Consider the following 19174-nt stretch of genomic DNA (forward strand, 5'->3'; position numbering starts at 1 on the left):
ATGTTTGGGAGGCAAGCAAAAAGCCAGCGAGGTTCATTCCAACATGGGGACTAAACCCCTGGTGCAACTGCGGCTGCAGTCAGGTTCTCCTGAGCCTTTGCCTTGCTACAGCTGTTCATACACCCACAGAGAGCACGTAAACCCCAGCCCAGAGCCCGTGTCCCACCAGCACATCCACGCACCCTCCCACACAGCCCCGTGGGAGGATAAGCCACGCACGCCCTGACACTCTCCTCTCCCTCTGCCCTCCCCTCCAGTGGCTCCTCCCGAGAACCTGCGAGTGACAGGGATCAGCGACAGCTCCGTGGAGCTGGCGTGGGACAGCGCCGGGGCAGCCACCGAGTACGTGGTGTCGTACCAGCCGGCGGTGCCGGGGGGCTCCCAGCTCCAGCAGCGGGTGCCCGGGGACTGGAGCAGCATCACCATCACGGATCTGGAGCCCGGCGTTGCCTACAATGTCAGCATCTACGCAGTCATCAGCGATGTCTTGAGCGTCCCTGTTACCTCCAGGGTGATGACCAGTAAGTATCCTACTGCACTTGTCGCTTAGGGGACGCTCAAGCTGGCTCCGTAAAAATCTTCTAGCAGCAGCAACTTGATTCTTAAAAAACAAACCAACCAACCAACCAAACAAAACACCACAAACAAACAAAAATCCAAACCAAAACTGGTGATATTTTTGTCCCCATTTATAGCTGTACGGGGTTACAGGAAAGGGGGAAATGTGTCCACCATCTTCAGAAAGAGTCTGGGTGAAAACCTGAATATCTAAGAAGAAAAAAAAAACAATTTCAGTGATTGATTGAAGCCCCCAGAATATGGCCCAAAACATTACAGTTTTTTGCTGATAGAAAATACTGAGGTATCTCACAGAAGTCACAGGTTCTCCTCCCACTCCTATATGGGTTCCCCATGAAGAATTCCCATGACAGGGGCGATAGTGCAGCAAGAGGGGATCCTGCTGTGCATCAGGAGTTACATAGTCCTGACCAGGACCACGATGCACAGAGGAAAACACCAGTATCAAGCTGTAATGGCAACCTCCAGGAAGGATCCTAGGAAATGAACTAAGGATACAGAGGGCAGGGGGAAAACAAAAGCTATCCAGACACCCTTTTGCAACCCCTTCATGCACTCTGCTCACATGATAGTGCAGTGGGATGCTTCAGCGTCCAGCAGCCCAGGCACTGCCCTCTTTTCCATCCAACCCACCTGGAGGGGGGCAAAGGAACTTTGCTAACAGCTACCAAAAGGCTCCCCATTTTTGTTGCCCTGATAACAAAATACCCACAGGGAGCAGGGTGGGAACTGGCAGCACCCACACACCCATCCCACTCTGCTCACCACCCCTACCCCTGCTCCCTTCCAGACCTCGCCACGCCGCAGGGGCTGAAGTTCAAGACCATCACAGAGACGACAGCAGAGGTGCAGTGGGAGCCCTTCTCCTTCCCCTTCGACGGCTGGGAGATCAGCTTCATTCCCAAGGTACCGCTGCTGCAATCACGGCATCACGGGGTACACTTAAAGCACTGAGTGAGCGGATCCCAAATCCGCGTCCAATTTACCCCCTTCCCAAAATACCCAGCCTGTGTTTGCCGTTTGTGGTGCTGCAGATCAGACACCCCAAACACTGCCAGCCTGCACTTCCTCAGTACTTTTGACATACGTGTCCTCAAAGAAATTCCCCCTCCCCCCCCAAAAACAAAATCCAGAGACAATTTATAAAGAAATAAACCTTCCAGCTTCTTGCTGTCACCCCCTCTTTTTCCCTTCGATCTCCTTTGCTGTGACCCTTCCTCCTCCTCCTCTCCCTCTCCCCTGCTCTCTATGCTGATCTCCCCAGAGCAGCCCGGATCAAACCGAGCAGCTGCCCGCTCCCAGACAACAACCTTCAGCATCCCCCAGTCACACGCACAGCTAATTCCTGCCACGGAATTTTAATCACAGTGATGAACAGGTAGAAACGGTGCCAGAAAAGATGAAAGGATAGAAAATGTTGCCCTAAATATCGCGCGTTTTCTGCACGCGGCGACAAAAATTGTACATCGAGTGTTTTCATCTATATTCATAATTTCTACACCATTTAGCCATAAGTATAGCTTCAATTGTATATGGAGCCTCTTCTCAAGAGCATTCAAGCCCCAGCAGTAAAAGAAATGCTGATTAAGGGCTCAATTATGACGTTTTCACTTGTACAAAACCCTCGCTGGAATCAAAGGCAGCTCTGGGCAGCGGAGAACTGCAGAACTTGGCCCTGAAGTTTTAAATGCTCTTAACTATAAAGTATCATTACACAGCACAAAGCAGGGGCCCAATTGCTTTAAATAACTCAATTCCCTCATTTCCAAAGAGGCTGGAAGGTTCTTGGTGCAATGTTGGCTACGACCAAATTGTGTCACAAGTTGAAGTTCAGGTAGTGCAGGTATAAACCCTGGGATAATTTTCATTCACCATCAGGATAAAAGCTGAAAACTAAGGCAACATCGAGGAAGAGCTTTTGGTGGGGAAAAATAGCTCTCTTTCAAACATTTCACTGGTACTGGGAATTAAGCTCAACAGCATCTCCCTGAAGCAGATAAATGAGGATATATCCTTTTTAGGGTGAGGAATCACTGGGATAGAAGCAAACCTCTCCCCACAGAGTCACCAACAATAGGTTTTTCCTCAAGCTCACCCAAAAATGCAAATCACTGGTCTTCCTTTCCGTTTCTAAAACTTAAAAACACATGGAAATCTTTTGGGATTTAAAGGCAGATAAGTCTGGTTGTTCCCAGATGCAGGGTTTTGGGTAGAGAAGGGGCATAACTCACTGGGCTTTGAAGTTCTCACATGCATTGGCCAAGCACAAGGTCCTGCACCAGAAAGTCACAGTCATGCTCTTGCCTGTCAGCTGCCAAAATTGGACTCTCCATCACCAGCTTTTCCCCTAAAATAAGGCAGAGGGTGCTGTGTCCTTCACTGCCTGCAAACAACACTTGCTTGGGCACACGCTAAACCACTGCCACACCCAAATAAACCCAAAACCTAGTCCCAGAGGCTAAAAACAATGGAGTTATAACAGCAGTGTCACGAATAACCTCTGTGAGAAAAACTGAGCTCCCTGTCTTCCCAAAAACTCAGTGAGAGGATGCTAATTTGGTCCTCAGCATCCCCACAAGGATGCTTGCGCCTTCCTGCAGAGCAATTCTCCTTCTGTGGAGAATTTTCCAGTGCTCTTACCCCCCAGCCCCTCAAAATCCAGGTCGTGTGGGTATTGCCCATGTGCTGCCCCCACTGAGGATGGGATGGGAGAAAAAGGAAGCAAAGACAGATTTAGCAAAGAAAATTAGGAAAGGTAAGATGGCAATTGATGGCTAAAATGGAAGATTTCCTGTTTAATGAGAAAAGAGATGAATATGAATGGAGAGCTATGTGCAAAGATTTGTTTAGTGTGTTATTAGTGAAGACAGCAGCAAGAAAAGATCCTTTGTCCAAACACTGGCAGGAAAGGTGACATTTGCAGTTGTTTAAAGCCTTACAGCTTTTCAGGGCAAAACTGCAAGGCGTAATGAGCGTAATAAAGATGGTTAAAAAGCAGGGGATGGCAAAATAAAGACCTCACAGTTTCATACCTGTACATCAACTACAGAAAGCTCCTGGCACCTGAAGAGCAGGGAAAAGTAGTGTAGCCAAGGCTTTGTTTTTATCGTCTTTTCCCTTCTGGAGAACAGCAGAGACACAGATGGCAACATACAGAAGCTGAGGGGGGAAGGGAGGGGGAAGGATTTTGGAGCCCAGCAACATGGGTGCTCCACGCTTGGTGGGTGACTTCTCCCTGGGTTTCTGCACCTCCACGGGGGGATGTGACCTGGGAATGCAGGGCTGGCCATGGAAGGATTCGACGTGGAGTGGGGGGCACCTCCTCTCCATGCATCAGTCCCCCCAAAACAAACCAGTTTTGTGGGGCTTTTTTTAATGCTTATTTCCACTCCCTGGCAGAATAACGAGGGTGGTGTGATCGCTCAGCTCCCCAGCACTGTCACCACCTTCAACCAGACGGGGCTGAAGCCGGGGGAGGAGTACACTGTCACCGTGGTGGCCCTGAAGGAACAAGCCAGGAGCCCTCCCACCTCCGACAGCGTCTCAACCCGTGAGTGAGCCTGACCTGGGGGAGCACGACAGAGCCCAGGGCTTGGTCCCAAAAATAAGATCCTATCAGCAAGAGCAGCCTGGCACTGCATGGGCAAGGATAAAAGTAGCAGCACCCCAGTGCCCAAGCACTGCAGCAACAGCTTCTTCGTGCAGTATTTTGTCCCTCTCCCTCCTGAGTTGCCACAAGCACAGAAACCGTGGCGAGGTTAATGGGGTTGGGAGTAAAGACTCGGGTCTGCTTCTATTATATAGCTGGATAAATTCTTCTCCTCTGCTAATCTCACATTTCAGAGGCTGCAAGCCCTCAAGAAGTATCTCTGTAAATGTATTACTTACTCATATATAACAGATTAAAACTCCCACCTGCTTTTGTTCCACTAAATGCCCTCTGCTCCCACCTATTCAGGCAAATCAGGCAGCAGGGCCGGGACCCAGGAGCAACAGCGTGTCCCTTCCAAACCAATTTATTTGCCCAGTCACTGGTCCATCCTGTAGACCAGAGAAAACTGTGTCTCCTCCTTGCCGAGGGAGGCGCAGCAACGGGCAGAGCTCACTGGGAGAAGAGGCTCTCCACGCCAGACCTGCTGCAGTCTGCCTTGGCAGCCAGGCAGACATCTCCTACCTCCACCCAAGCTGTTCCAAACGGAAACAGCCCTTCAATAGCTGCCAGAGGGCTGTAACAAGGTGATGCTCTTCAGGCTGCTAATTTGAGGCGGTGGTGAGAGTGAAGGGAGGGTCCCTCCACCAGCAGCAGTTTGCTGCAGGTCTGAGCTTCCCCGGCTCAATCCTCTCTTCCCACTCAGCTCGACGTGGCTTAACAGAGACATCTCCTGGTCAAGCCCAAATCTTCCTTTCCCTGTGAAGTCAGCACAAAATACCGAGGCTGGTACTTCAAACTGGGGGGTTGACCTTTGCAGGGAGCACAGATGGAGCGGTGGCTCCCAGCTCTCTGCTCCCTGAAGGCATCCCTGTGCTGGCATGTCTGCCTTCCTCTGCAGCACCCCCACAGCATAATCCTCATCATCCTTGTTCTGCCTCAACACCTTGGGCTGGGATCAAGCATGTTTTTATGCCACACAGCTAAGCAGATGTGGATCACCTGGATGACTGGACAACATGAAGTAGTTGGAGATTCAGGGTTTGGATAAGCATGACCTGGTCCTGCCCAAGCTGGACACCCAGCTCCTACCTAAACAGTGCTTCCCAGCTGCCCTCCCTCCTCCGTTGCTGTTTTGCCCCCAGGCCTCACCCCACTGCTCCAAATTCCTCCCACGTGTCTTTTTCTAACCCTCCCTGGTCCTTCCCACTCCTGCCCATGAACTTCTGACCCTGGCATGCAGCATTCAGCACACCCTTATTACATAGCCATTTGCTTACATATGCACTATACTAGATGTATATATATCTACAGTCTAGTCTGAATTACAGAACCACAGTGGGCTTTCTCACCCACCTTGTGATCATGTAAGTGATGAAACAGGCTGCCCAGCAGGCATCAGCACTGCCATGGCACAGGAGCAGTGGCCAGGCTGGCCCTATCCATCCATCCATGCATCCATGCATGCAGTGTTTAAGTCCTGCTGGGCTCCAAGCATCCATCAGCCAGGCTTGAGTCTGTGATGTTCAAAGGTTGAGTGCTGGGGGCTCTGGAGGAGGGAAGGGCCCAATTCTCTGCAAAAGAAAGCAGAAACGTCCAAAAGGGTCTCCCAGTAGATCCCTGGTATGAATGTACCTAAAAACCTTTTATCTGAGGGGGTTTGTTGGACACCCACCATAGCCCACACCCAGCTAGTTATGAAGACTCACCAGAGCAGTTGCATTTTCTCCTCTCTCCCTGCAGCCAAGACATCAACAGCTTTACAAGCTGATCCCTCAGCTTAAGGACAAACCAGGAGCTGGCACCGAAGCAGGAACATTTCTAGAGACGTTCCTCAGTTCTAAGCGCTTGGATCTGTCCTTGGCCCCACGTTATTTAACACATTGTCAACACCTTTCAAAAGACATAATATCGTTGCTGATAAATTTTACCAATGATGGAAAGGCCCAGAAAAGAGTAAATTGAGTGGAAAATCCTCGATAAAAGTAGTCTGGATGCTTTGGAGATCTGGGCACAAAGTAAAGTTACACATTTTTCAATACAAAAGTACAGGCAGTTATCTAGGAGGAAAAAAAAGTGGACCACAGTTAGATATAGGAGGTTTTATCCTGGGAAACACCACCTGGAAAAGCCAGGGGGGGATTGTTGCCGATAACCAGCTTGAGAGAAGGGACTGTGTTGCATTATAGCTGTAATGCTATCAGTGAGAGAGCTGCTGGGTCCACAGAGAGTGAAGCGGGTTCAGGAAAGAGCCAGGACATTGGGATAAGGGACTGGGAACCCACAAGGACCAAAACCCCTGTCTCGGGGTCGGGGCCTTGCTCATGTCACCTCTCTCCTTGTCCCCAGATGCTAATCCCAGCCACTCTGAAGGCCAGGCTGAAGCACCCCAGAAGCTTGGCATCCCCAGAGCTTCCCCCTTTCCCCACCCAACTCTCCCAAAGTAACAGGTGCCCGTTTCCCCCCCCTGCTCCTCCACAGTCATCGACGGCCCGACGCAGATCCTGGTGCGGGACGTCTCGGACACCGTGGCCTTCGTGGAGTGGACGCCGCCGCGCGCCAAGGTGGACGCCATCCTGCTGAAGTACGGGCTGGCGGACGGGGAGGGCGGCAGGACCACCTTCCGCCTGCAGCCCCCCCTCAGCCAGTACTCCCTGCAGGCCCTGCGCCCCGGCGCCCGCTACCACCTCGCCGTCAGCGCCCTGCGGGGCGCCAACGAGAGCCGGCCAGCCCTCGCCCAGTTCACCACAGGTAGCTAGACTGGCTTTGCTGGGAGAACTGGCGTGAGCTTTCAGGCCTGCGGCAGGCGCGGGCAGACGGCTTGCTGCGATCCGCAGACGGGCTGTCCTGCAGCGAGGACGTATCCGGAGACGAAGGGAGGGGATTTTTGCGTCTGGGATTTAGTGGCACCTGGTTCTCCCCCGGCACAAGTGAGCTGGGGTTTGGTGTGGCGTGCTAGGGGGAAGAAGTGGAATGAAAGCACGATGGTGAAGATGCAGGTGTGAGTGGAGATGCCTGAATGCAGGTGCCTCGCGTCCCTCATAGAGCAAGGCAGAACAAATGATTCAGCTCCCCCTCAAATACACACCTAAAACCATCCTCTGATCCTTTTACTCCTGCCTATCTTCCTGTTTAGTCCCTAAACCTCCAGTGCAACAGGTCTTCATGCCCTGTGACCCCAGGGATGCTCACATGGCCCCCAGGGCAGTCCAGGTGATCCCAGATGCCGATGACCAGGCACGGATGACTCAAAAATCCTGCATTTAGATGACAGACCCTGAGCCAACTCCACCTTGGCTGTGTCCTGCTGCAGCATCAAGTCTGAACCTGCCTGGGACACACATCCCCACCAGCTTCAGTGCCCATTTAGACACATAGCTGAGCAAAAACTCTAAAAGCCCAGCATCCCTAAGAGCACCCAGAGCTCCATGCAAAGTTCTCAAAAGAACCACAACATTCAGCACAGGTCTGAATTCAGGGCAATGCTCACTCCCATTCAGCACTGAGAGCCTGCCTGAGGAATCAGCAGGCAAGCAGCTGAAAGCAGCCCAGCCAGAAACATGGTTATCTCATTTTATATCTTCTCTAAACACCCTAACTGGTCAGTAAAACTTTAATTAATGTTAAGCCTGCAGACAGCTAATGGGTTTAATTTACCGTGCCATAAAGAAGGAGGCAGAGTGTGTATTTCCATGCTGGTTTATGGTATATAAATTACTTGTCATGTACGTTCCTGGTGGATACGAGGCTCCTACTGTAACAGCCGTGGTGTGTGAATTGTGTGCGTAAATATCTCTATAGATAAATATTTCAGAAGAGATGTTCACCCTGACTGATTTGCTGCGTTGGCCTTCCTTGCTTTATTTCTAAAAGGCAACACAAAAAATCACCCCCCAAACATCAGATCCATCACCATTACCCACCATCTGCTGGTGCCCAGCCCCAACGCCATCGCTAACCAGAGGGTTCATTGTGCAAACCAGAGCAGATCTGGTGCACAGCCTCGGCAGCACTAATAAACAAACACTTTGGGCAACGTCTGAGTGTGAATGAGCCTGTAAACATGCTCAAGGTTCTCCTAGGAGCAGTTCAGGCCAGTGCATGGCTGCCACAGAGCCCTCACACTGCCTCAGTTTCCCTCCCTCTGCTATGGGCAGAAAACAGTTTTCTTTTCCAAATAACACGGAATTAGCTCCCAAAGCAACTTACTAAGGATGCTGTGAGTGCCCCCAGCACTCGCTCCGCTCGCCTGGGCAGCATCTCCCGGTCCGTGCTGAGCAGCAGGTGAGAGCAGGTATCGCAGCCCTTTCTGTGCCTCCCTGGGAAGGAGGGACCGCCCGTGGGCCCCTCCCAGGCATCACACCCGGGTCTCGCTCCCCCCTCCGCCCGTGCCGAGGCTCGGGGGTGCGTTCGGGGCGGTGAGACGGTGCCTCTCTCCCTTGTGTCGCGCAGAGATCGATGCCCCCAAGAACCTGCGGGTGGGCTCGCGGACCCCCGCCAGCCTCGAGCTCGCCTGGGACAACAGCGAGGCCGAGGCCAGCAGCTACAGGGTGGTCTACAGCACCCTGGCCGGGGAGCACTACCACGAGGTCCTGGTGCCGCGAGACACCGGCCCCACCACCCGCGCCACCCTCGCAGGTACGAGCGCGCCCTTCCTCCCCCTCCTCCTCCTCTCAAGCAGGTAGGGCAGTGGAGAGCCTAAACCAGCACTGATATACTCCGTTGCCCTTATGCTGAGGTTGTTTGGGAGTTTACTGCTTACTGGAGAGAGGGTTTTCCTTGGGATGTAGCTCGTTTTCCCCTGCGTGGGTCTGGATTTGGGTGCTGCTTATCCACAAGTGATGCACCTGCAAGTAACGCGCCTCCAGATCAGGCACCTCCGAGTCATGCACCTCCAGCAAGGATCTTCCCGGGTGCCAAATAGAGCTGGCAAGGAGCAAAGTGAGAAGTGGGGATGAGAAGCCTTTTCAGGCTGGTCTAGAGGGAAATATTATTTCACCCTTCTCCTTTTTAACTTGTTGGGAAAGAGACGCAGGTGATGATGCCCCGTGGGCAGTGATGGGGGAGCCAGGCTGCCCGAGTTTGTTGCCTTTTTCCAAATCAGGCACAAAGCAGACCCAAATCTAGGGCTGCTATTTTTGAGCAGGTCCTTTAAGTGGTACACAATTCAGGCCAGCACAGGAGGTGCCACCAGGGGCTGCAAACACCACCCACCTCTTGCTGCCAGGAAAGCCCCAAACACCTCGTGCAGCAACACAGCAAAGCACCGTGTGAGATCTGGTTTCCCATTTTTTTTTTTTTTTCCTACCAGAACTGCTTGCCTGATGGATTTGCCACTCTGGTGGCACTTTTTGAGCAAAGACAAGACTTACTTACATAAAAAAAAGTTCACTCATTCAGCTTGAAGCTCTTCAGTATGGCAGGACATCAGGTTCCTCCATGTTGACTCTCTGCCCTCCCAAGACCTCCAAGGGCTCAGGAATCTGCCACGTGGAGCTGTAGGAGTAAGTGCAGGAGGAAAGTCGAATGTTAAGCTGCAGGCACAGCAGCAGAGGCACGAGAAAGGCTGGGGGGCAGGAAGGCAATTAGAGCAGATAGCTTTAAAAATGTGGTGTGCAGAAAGAAGAAAAATGTTAGGGATAGTTTGTGCTGTGTTCCTGATGAGGACACGCATGGAGAAGTGGGATGAGATTGGAGACTGGCTGCTGGGCTCCTGCTAGCTTTCCTCTAGGATATTTATTGGCTTTCCAGGTGAGAAGAAGCATTAAAAATGGGCCAGACGCCCTCCCTGGGGCAGAGGTGTGACATGGCACCAGTGACACAAACTGTGACGACACCCATGGCAGAACCTGAGCTTGCCTGGGAGGATGTGGCAGTCTGAAGGCCCCTGTTTTCTCAGTAAAATTAAAAAAGGTGCCAAGTCTCTGCCAGACTCGGGCAGGGCTGTAAGAAACCCTGCCAGAGCAAGCTGCAGAGACGCAGAGGCTTAAAGTCGATAGCAGTGAGTGATTTTTACATAGTGCCTCCATCATCACCTAAGTGCATTGCTTCCAGCTCCCAGGGTAATAAACAAACCAATTAAAAAAAAATCCAATCATAGCATAAAATAATTAAAAAAAAAATTATTGTGCTGGCAAAAAAAAAAAAAAAAGCCAGGAGAGCAGTAGTGTGGATGGCACTGAGCCTCTCCCATAGCTCTGTTATGCTATGGACAATTCTGTCCTCCAGTCTTGTATGGGGTGCAAAACACATTGGGGTGTGTTTCCAGCCACCCTGATGGGATCCACAGCAGGGAAACAACCAGTAATTCTGTCAGCCACCTTCATCTGCCTGCAGAAGAAGCAGTGAGGAATGGCACTGAGCAGAGTTTGTCAAAGATTTAAGCTTACAAATACAGCAAGCCTTGCCCTGCCCCATAGTCTCTCTTAAAATCAGCGTTTGCACAGAGGTATCCATAATGTTGCACTACCCAAAAGAGATGGCAGAGAAAAAGGATTGGTTTATATGCTCCTGCTCATTTCTTCCTTCTCCTCCCCTTTTCTCCCAGGCTCTTCTCCTCTTTTCCAGGATACTTCTGACACTTACTGGGGAGGGCCTATAAATGATGTGGGTCCATCTTCCCCCCCATCACCGAGACTCCCCTGTAGCAAGAAAAGAGCAGGGGATGAGGGCTTCCCTCTCTCCTGACCTCTTGAGGAAGGTTTTGGTGGCTTCAGGGGATGCTGCCCCTGGGCAAGGCAGGATGAGGCTGGGCTGGAGGGTTTTTCTAGCTCTGTGGGAAAGATCAGGAAGCACAGGGAGGAGTGGAATAGAGCCACCAGCAGCCAAGCAGAAGTGACAGGCAGAGGCAGGAGATGTCCCACACGGTTATCACAGCGATCAGGAAAGGAGCTGGATGAACTCAAGTCCCATGTCCCTTAAGAGAGGCACTGCAGGATCCATCCACCCCAAGGAGCAGGGCTTGATTCAGCTCCCAGGAAGACTGCACCTTTCCTAATTAATGTGCATTTCATTTACTGTGCATAATTTATTTCTTTTCAAGACACCAGCCCTGTGACGATATTCGATGTTGCAGCATTTTGGAAACAAATATAGCTACTTTGTCATTCCCATCTCAGCTTGCACACACAGAGCTTCTGTCTTGCTGCCAGCAATTACAGCAGACCTCAGCAACGACTTTTAAAAATGTCTTGTTTCTGAGCTAAAATAATCCAAATTCCCTGTCCAAAGGCATCCATGGGGCTTTTAAAGCAGGCTCAGCGCTTCTGCAATGCACGGAGGAACCACCGACCTGAGGGAGGGCTGCTCACCCCAGGGGTGCCCTGGATGTCCCCAGCTGTGGGAGCTGGGGGGTTGCACCCTGGGGTCACCCTGCCAGGTGCTGTTCTCACACCCCTTCGTGTCTTTTGCGCTCCCTGGCAGATCTGGTGCCGGGAACAGAGTACGGCATCGGGATTTCGGCCGTGATGGACAGCCAGCAGAGCGTGCCAGCCACCATGAACGCCAGGACTGGTGAGTTTGGCCCCACTGCCTTCTCCACGCACAGCCGGCTCCTGTGGCTCACATGTCCCCGTGGGACAGTCTGTGCATGGGGACAAAGCTCTGCACCAACCCTCTCCCACAGAGCTTGACAGCCCCCGGGACCTCGTGGTGACAGCCTCCACAGAGACGTCCATCTCGCTGGCCTGGACCAAAGCCACGGGTCCCATCGACCACTACCGCGTCACCTTCACCCCTGCCTCAGGGATGGCCTCGGAGGTGACGGTGTCCCGGGACGAGTCACAGCTCACCCTCTCAGAGCTGGAGCCCGGGACGGAGTACACCATCTCCATCATCGCCGAGAGGGGACGGCAGCAGAGCCTGGAGGCCACCGTGGATGCCTTCACAGGTAAAGAAAGACAAGTTGGGATGGGGCCAAGGCCACAGACCACTACCCTGTGTTGTCACCTCTCCCAGCACCAAAACCCTTGGGTAGTGATGGGGATGGGAGCTGGGGTCAGTGTGTCCACATGGAAGCAGATCTGTTGACCTCAAGATGAGGACAGTCCCACCAGTGTGGTGGCACAGTCCCCTTGGCCAGCAGCACTGAGCACACTTGCCTGGCTGGAGGCTCCCGAAAGGACACGGCAGGACTGGGGGAACAGACAGCCCATGCTATCCTCTGTTGTCAGGGTGGTCTCTGTGTGTGTCCAAAAGAAGGAGAAATGAAGCCTTGAGGGACCTCACAAGGTTCTCTCACTGAAAAGTCTGCAGTCATGAAGTGCAGATTACATGTACCATCTGCAGTAGGACAGCTCCATCACCTACCATATGAGTCTGGGATGGAGGGTGCTTGCAGGCAGGGCTGAGGAAAGCACCATTTTCCCCCTCCTGGTTCTGCCTATTGATGCCAGCACAGCTTCAGATCAGTGGAGAGCCCAGAGCTCCAGCTTTGCCACCTCTCTTGGGTATTTCCCGAACAAGCAGTGGGAACAACGTGGAGGCCAGGATCTGCAGACGGTTGGGGTTGCACCTCTCCTCTCCGCATTCCAGGTGTTCGGCCCATCACACAGCTCCACTTCTCCCAGCTGACGTCCTCCAGCGTCAACGTCACGTGGAGCGACCCGTCCCCACCTGCAGACCGCCTCATCCTCACCTACAGCCCTCGGGACGCGGAGGAGGCGCAGCAGGTCACCCTGGAGGGCACCCGCCGGCATGCCAGCCTGACGGGCCTGCAGCCCTCCACCGAGTACCTGGTGTCCCTGGTGGCCGTGCACGGCGCCGTCAGCTCCGAGCCTGTGGTGGGCTCCATCACCACAGGTACCACAGGACATCCCCCACCAGGCACGGGATCCCACCGGGAGGGCGGGCAGGGGGACAGGGAGCGGACCTGCCTCCCACAGCTTTGCTTTGCGCTCCATCTCCCCAGGGATCGATGCGCCCAAGGACCTCAGGGTGGGCAATGTCACCCAGGAGTCCATGATGGTCTACTGGAGCCCTCCCATCGCTGCCTTCGACCACTACAGAATATCCTACCGTGCTGCTGAAGGTAAGGGATCAGAGCACTCTTGTTCCTGCCCTGAGCTCCCAGCTGACAACCCTCCCTCCATCTGCTGGCACAAACAAGCCACCGGGTCATCCGCATCCCAGACAGCATCCCATGCCCTGGTAAAAGCTACCAAAAACTGGGATGGAACAAAAGGCTACAGGGACAGAGGATGGGGTGTCAGGGAAGGGGATGAGAAGGGACAACTGCAGCTAAGGGCCAGCTTGGCACAGAGGGGCACAGGGAGCGACCCCCTGCAGTGTGTAGTTCACAGTGATGGTTAATTCAGGGCTCAATCCTGAAACCCCACCTGCCTCATCTACTTCCACTACCCTCATCTTCCTTGGCCCAAGTTTTGCCTTTGATGCTGAAAGGGCCAAGCCAGCAGAGTGATGAACACTTGCTGGCACGAAACCCAGTTACCTCCAGTACCTCGTGGCACTGCCCTCCCCTCCTGAGCACCTCCTGTACCCCAGGGGTGGGGCCAGCCATGCTGCCAAAGCTCTTGGCTCCATCCCTGCAGGGAGGACAGACAGCACCACCCTCCCCAAGGATGTCACCGAGCACGCCCTGCACCACCTGGAGCCCGCCACCAAGTACGAGATCGGGGTGAAGAGCGTGCGGGGCCGGGAGGAGAGCGAGCTGACCTCCATCACCGCCTACACAGGTGGGAAGGGGCTCCTGGGGGGCAGGGAGCAACCAGACAGGGACAGCTCTAGCCCCAGGCAGGGCTGGCAATCCCTGCTTGCATTAGTAATCAGGTGACTGAGAGCAAGCTGGACCTTGTGCCAGCCTGGTGCATCATCCCTATCGGGATGACAAGCAAGGCTCACGAGGGCCCAGTGTGGGCTTTTGAAATATGTCTCAGCAAAGCTTTTCCAGAATATTCATGGGTAGTCATGGGGGAAAGTGATAAACCTGTGTACCAGGCACAGGGAAGCCAGAAACATGATCTTGGGCAACCATGACAAGCTTTCTAAAGGGAGTGCAGATTTCCAGAAATAATCCCTGGGGAAGTCTTGTCACAAACAGCATCTGCTGCAAGAATAAAACCCTTCGCTATCCACAGACTCCTCAAAATCTAAAGAAAACCCCTAACAGCCCAGGCTGTGCATCAGAAAAACAGAGGAGGAGCAGCCCAGGTAGCAGAGTAGCACAAGCTATGATATCTCTGCACTCCAGCCTAGGCAGCAGTAACTCCTCTGCAGGCCCATGTGCCTGGGCAGTAGGGCAAGACCTCGAGCAATGGGCCACAAGAAGCCCTTGCAGTTCATAGCCCAGTCTCTTAACGCCTCTGACTCTCTGAATGTCTCCCCCACGCAGCCATGGATGTCCCCTTGGGGGTCACAGCCACCAACATCACCCCCACCGAGGCGCTGCTGCAGTGGAACCCGCCGCTGTCGGAGGTGGAGAGCTACGTCCTCATCCTCACCCGCCGGGCAGGTACGCTGGGGCTCTGCTTCAGCTCACCTCCCAAAGCCCAGGGTTTGGCAGGGAGGGAGTAGGGAAGGAGCCCTTCCTCTGGGTTATATAGGGACAGTGGGAAAAATAAGACTGTCCTTCAGACTGAACACCAGCGCTGCAGCTCAGCTGCTGCACTGCAGCCTATGGTGTTTCAGCATTAGAAGTGCCTTTGTTCATGAGGTCATACCCAGAGACACATTTTGGAGAATGACGTGGAACATTTACCTAAACCCATCCCTTTTTTTGGCTTGCAGTTGCAGGAGAAACAATTCTCGTGGATGGAGACAGCCAGGAGTACCAGCTGACCAACCTGCTGCCCAGTACCACGTACATGGTCTCTATGTACGCCACCAGCGGGCCCCTCACCAGCCAGACCATCAGCACCAACTTCACAACTCGTACGTACAATCACCTCCCCACCTCCCACCCTTAGCCAGGCACACACCCCAGGACAAGCAGCCAGGCAGGCTGAGCCAAAGCCCTTCTCACAAACAGTGGGCACAGAAGCAGCCATGTGCCAAAAGGACACCCAAATACTAGTGCTGGGCACAACAAAAGAACAGAATTTTACTCAACAAGCATCTACCATCATTTTCACTTTTTCAACATCCATCAACGCCTTTTTATCTTTGATTTCCCCTGGATGTGGTTTCTTGAGAATACCCTTGACCAGGGTTTTTTCTAGCCCAAGGCCATAGTCCAGAAGAGCTCTACAACCCGTTTTGCTCACAAGCAGCATGACATGAACTTCAGAGCTGTCACCCTTGAGGTGGCACACAGGCAGAGGAGGACTTCTAGAGGCTTTGCAGAGCCCTGTTCTTGGGATTGGTTATGAGGTCTTGAAACTGAGGGCAAGAATGGACTTTGGGCTGTAGCTCAGTGTTGCAAGGTTGAATCCCAGGGTACTGAGTTGGGAAATGGGACTGGGGTGGTTGCGTGTGAGAACTTTCCCCTCCCTGGGGTCCCTTTCCACTCTTGCAGTTTTGGATCCTCCAACAAATCTGACTGCCAGCGAAGTCACCCGACGGAGCGCCCTGCTCTCCTGGGTTCCTCCCGTGGGAGAGATCGAGAACTACATCATGACCTACAGATCTCCTGATGGCAGCCGGAAGGTGAGTGAGTCCTCACAAAGAAACAGCCTCGTTAAGTCAGGGAATAACCAGACTATGGAGAAATGAGCAGGAGAAACCCAACAAAGCAAAACAATGATGCTCACCAATTCAGGGAGACCAGAAGGGCAGGCACTACTTTCTGTGTAAGCAGATACTTTAGATAACTAATTGGAAAAAGCAAGAAGAGATTGCCTAAGGCAAAATGTTTATGCACACCTGCAGGTCTGAGCGTAGAGGGGATACCTGGAAGTTTGGAGGAATGGGGGACATTCACAGCTTGTAAAATACAAGCAAGCTGAGGCAGGAGAAAATTATCCTGCAAACAGAGATGCTAAAAATGCCATTTGCCCTTCCTGTGAAAAGGAAGACAGGCACAGACAGCTAATTAATCCCACAATACAATATATTTGATTAGTTAATGAGTGTGTCCACATCTGCCTGTCTGGAGAACTGCTACAAATGCTATCAGAAATACATCACAGCCACCAGTCTCGCTTCCATTGCTGGTGTGACTGGCTCACAGCAGCCAGGGGACAGTGCAGAAGGGGTTCAATAACATGTTGTACTGGCCGACAACCAGAAAAATTAATGGGACAGGAATCCATGGAGTCAAAACTGGCTGGTAACTGGGTTTGTCCTGCCCTGCTCCTTGTGCTGCTGGGGCCATCGGTCATGCCCCATGCTGAGGGCACGCACATCCCAACAGGGTCGGTAAACAGAGCACACAGACTGCAAACACTTAAATTGCCTGTGTCTAAACCGTCTTGCTTTCTCCCACCCAAACCATCCCAAAATGTTGACTGTGTTCCTTGCCCTCCTTGGCTCAGTCCAGGGGTGTAAGCAGCCATGCAATGCTCCTTGGCCAGGCACCGAGGGCTGCGGTAGTTTGTGGCTTCCCTTCCCTCCTCGCTTGCTCTTTAGGCTCCCCACCGCTTTTCTCACTTGGTGTCTGCCTCCTTCTGGGACCCCTGTACAGGAGCTGATTGTGGATGCCGAGGACACGTGGATCCGCCTGGAGGGGCTGTCGGAGACCACGGAGTACACCGTGCGCCTGCAGGCTGCCCAAAACGCCGTGCGGAGCGGCGTCATCTCCACCACCTTCACCACAGGTGAGGACTCGAGCCACGCCCACTCAGCAAGGGGGGAGTGAGCTCATGTACTGTGCTGGTAGGCATGGACTGCTTTTATGGGCTTTCCCTCCTCAGGTAGCACCCCATCACAATCCCCAGAGCGGTACACACAGTGCCACGCCCCACAGTGCTGCTCTGCTACAAAATGTTAATGGCTGAAGGATCTGTCACACAAACACAAGACCCAACCCATTTACCAGGCCCTTTGCCTTGTCCTTGCCCCTCCTCAAATGCATAGTCAACATCACGGATCCACTGGTATGCTCTTGCAGTGAATAGACCAGGGGTCTCTCCACACTGTAGACATGATCCAATCACTCACAAATATCAAAGGACCATAGAATAGTTTGGGTTGGAAGGGATCTTTAAAGGTCACCTTGTCCAACCCCTCTGGAATAAGCAGGGACATCTTCAACTTGATCAGGTTGCTCAGAGTCCTGTCCAACTTGACCTTGAAAGTTTCCAGGGATGGAGCATCCCTGGAAACACCAAGCAGGTGCATCTCCTCCACCACCACCAGTGGGGTCACAGACAGCAGAGCCAGCACTTTATCTAATTGCATTATTCCTCCCCACTCTGATTCTAGAGAATTCACAATCCACTGAGGCAATGGGAATGGTTTGCTCTCCAAATCAAAGGCACCCACAGCCCTTACACACAGAATACTTAGCCTGGCAAGAATGACACTTACAAAGAAAGTCACCATCGCTCCCACTCTCTGCAACAATTCACTTCAGAAACAGTGCAAAGCAAATGTCCCTCACCCTCTTTGCAAAGTCTGGCTAGGCCAGGGCACTTCACAGACAGAGTGCATTTTGTTCAGGGCTGAATCCAATCCCATTTCTCTGGGGCTTCAAAAGCACTAAGAAGCCTATACATGACATCCACCAAAATTCCTCTGATCTGCACTGCCAGTTCAATTAGGAGAGTTTTCTTTGAATCAGTTGTGGATACACTTCCCCATCTCAGTTACATGCAAAGGTCCTTTCACCTGCTTTTAAGAGAAAATAGCAACTACTTACATCAACAAAAGAAGAAAAGACTCTGCTCTAATGCATCTATTGAACAGGCTTTCCTGTTATTCTTGCCTCTTACATGGGCACATAAGGCCAGTGAAATTCAGGCAGGTGATGGACATATCCATCCAATCTTTGAGGCTGTTTGGGAGTCAGGGATGAAGCTGCAGAGGGGTGACTTCTCAGCTGGGATAAAGCAGCAGAAACCCAGTCCACAGCAGGCAAGGAGAGCACCTTTTCCATCAAACACAAATGTCAGACCTCAGCAGCATTAGAGTCACCATTGCCAGCTGATGCAGCATCCAACACAGGTTTAATTTGCTTTTAAGATGAAGATAAGCATCAGCAAGAAACCAGCTTCTCCCTACTTACCCCAGTATTGATGAGACAGAAGCATCCAGGAACTATCACCAAGGCAGTCCAATCCATGGACACATCCCTGAAGTGAAGCATCAGGATCTGGGATTCAATTTACTCTGGCAATGCATCAGGGCACTTTGCTGAGAACAAGGACTTGTCTTCAGGAAAAAAAACAAAAAAAAAAAAAAAAAAAAGAAGAAACACCCAGGCTTAATTTAAATTGTTTTGCTTCCTTCTGCTTACAGTACACATCCCGGGGTTCTTCTATTCCCTCTGACATATTAATAGCTCGGCCTCTTTTGTTTCATGTTTGCATAAGGTTCTTGGGGAATTGTACACAGATGAGACAAAAGGAAGAAACAGATACAGTATTTATAATTTATAGTGGTTTGAAATGTCTTTCAAGGTCTCCTTGGCTCTTAAAGATATGAATATAAATTAAGAAACAAGCAATCTCCACAGAGCTCAGGGGAGCCCAAACTCGTTGTCTTTGAAGAAGTTTTCATGGTTGGATACTATAAAATGTAAACAGCATCTCACCAGACGCTGCACTACAGACCACGGAGACAGCAAAAAATAGGGGATCTTCAACATTTGGACAAAGCAACGACCTCCGAGTCTTCAGGTCACAAGGAGGGGGGAATACACACCCAAGTGGGAAGTAACCAAGGATTGTATCTTGGTCCTATGGGACACCACACAGTTTTGATGGACACACACAGAGCACTGAAGATTTGAAGGCCCTTCACACCCTGTCACTGCGTGACTGAGACATCCTTGAAAGCCACATCCACATTTCCAGCTCTGCACTTATTTACTCCATCATCCACGTGCAACAA

At 52.1% G+C, this 19174-nt stretch overlaps 1 protein-coding gene and 1 long non-coding RNA gene across 7 annotated transcripts in view; one reads left to right on the top strand and one right to left on the bottom strand.

Annotated features, from left to right (window-relative positions):
• TNR (tenascin R) overlaps positions 1 to 19174 on the top strand; it is a 74559-nt gene that overhangs the window by 45775 nt on the left and 9610 nt on the right. For both annotated transcript variants that reach the window (XM_050307142.1, XM_050307143.1), the window contains 14 exons: positions 258 to 521; positions 1370 to 1485; positions 3979 to 4129; positions 6710 to 6979; positions 8681 to 8866; positions 11651 to 11740; positions 11853 to 12116; positions 12761 to 13027; positions 13137 to 13256; positions 13777 to 13920; positions 14577 to 14696; positions 14972 to 15115; positions 15699 to 15829; positions 16806 to 16938. In XM_050307142.1, the coding sequence (XP_050163099.1) occupies positions 258 to 521; positions 1370 to 1485; positions 3979 to 4129; positions 6710 to 6979; positions 8681 to 8866; positions 11651 to 11740; positions 11853 to 12116; positions 12761 to 13027; positions 13137 to 13256; positions 13777 to 13920; positions 14577 to 14696; positions 14972 to 15115; positions 15699 to 15829; positions 16806 to 16938 (2400 nt within the window). The remainder of the gene's footprint in view (positions 1 to 257; positions 522 to 1369; positions 1486 to 3978; positions 4130 to 6709; positions 6980 to 8680; positions 8867 to 11650; positions 11741 to 11852; positions 12117 to 12760; positions 13028 to 13136; positions 13257 to 13776; positions 13921 to 14576; positions 14697 to 14971; positions 15116 to 15698; positions 15830 to 16805; positions 16939 to 19174) is intronic.
• LOC126635698 (uncharacterized) lies at positions 515 to 18506 on the bottom strand. 5 transcript variants are annotated; one of them, XR_007627763.1, is made up of 7 exons: positions 18348 to 18506; positions 9605 to 9724; positions 8991 to 9154; positions 5938 to 6121; positions 5585 to 5802; positions 1372 to 1494; positions 515 to 768 (listed from the first exon to the last, which is right to left on the bottom strand). It is a non-coding gene; the product is annotated as an uncharacterized LOC126635698 (long non-coding RNA). The 5 variants fall into 5 exon arrangements; XR_007627762.1 differs by lacking the exons at positions 515 to 768; positions 1372 to 1494 and adding exons at positions 1745 to 2734; positions 2811 to 2926; XR_007627761.1 differs by lacking the exons at positions 515 to 768; positions 1372 to 1494 and adding exons at positions 4128 to 4620; positions 4754 to 4987.

This window comes from Myiozetetes cayanensis, unplaced genomic scaffold (genome assembly GCF_022539395.1).
Source record: "Myiozetetes cayanensis isolate MyiCay16 unplaced genomic scaffold, myiCay2020 scf12, whole genome shotgun sequence".
In the NCBI taxonomy this organism is placed as follows: domain Eukaryota; kingdom Metazoa; phylum Chordata; class Aves; order Passeriformes; family Tyrannidae; genus Myiozetetes; species Myiozetetes cayanensis.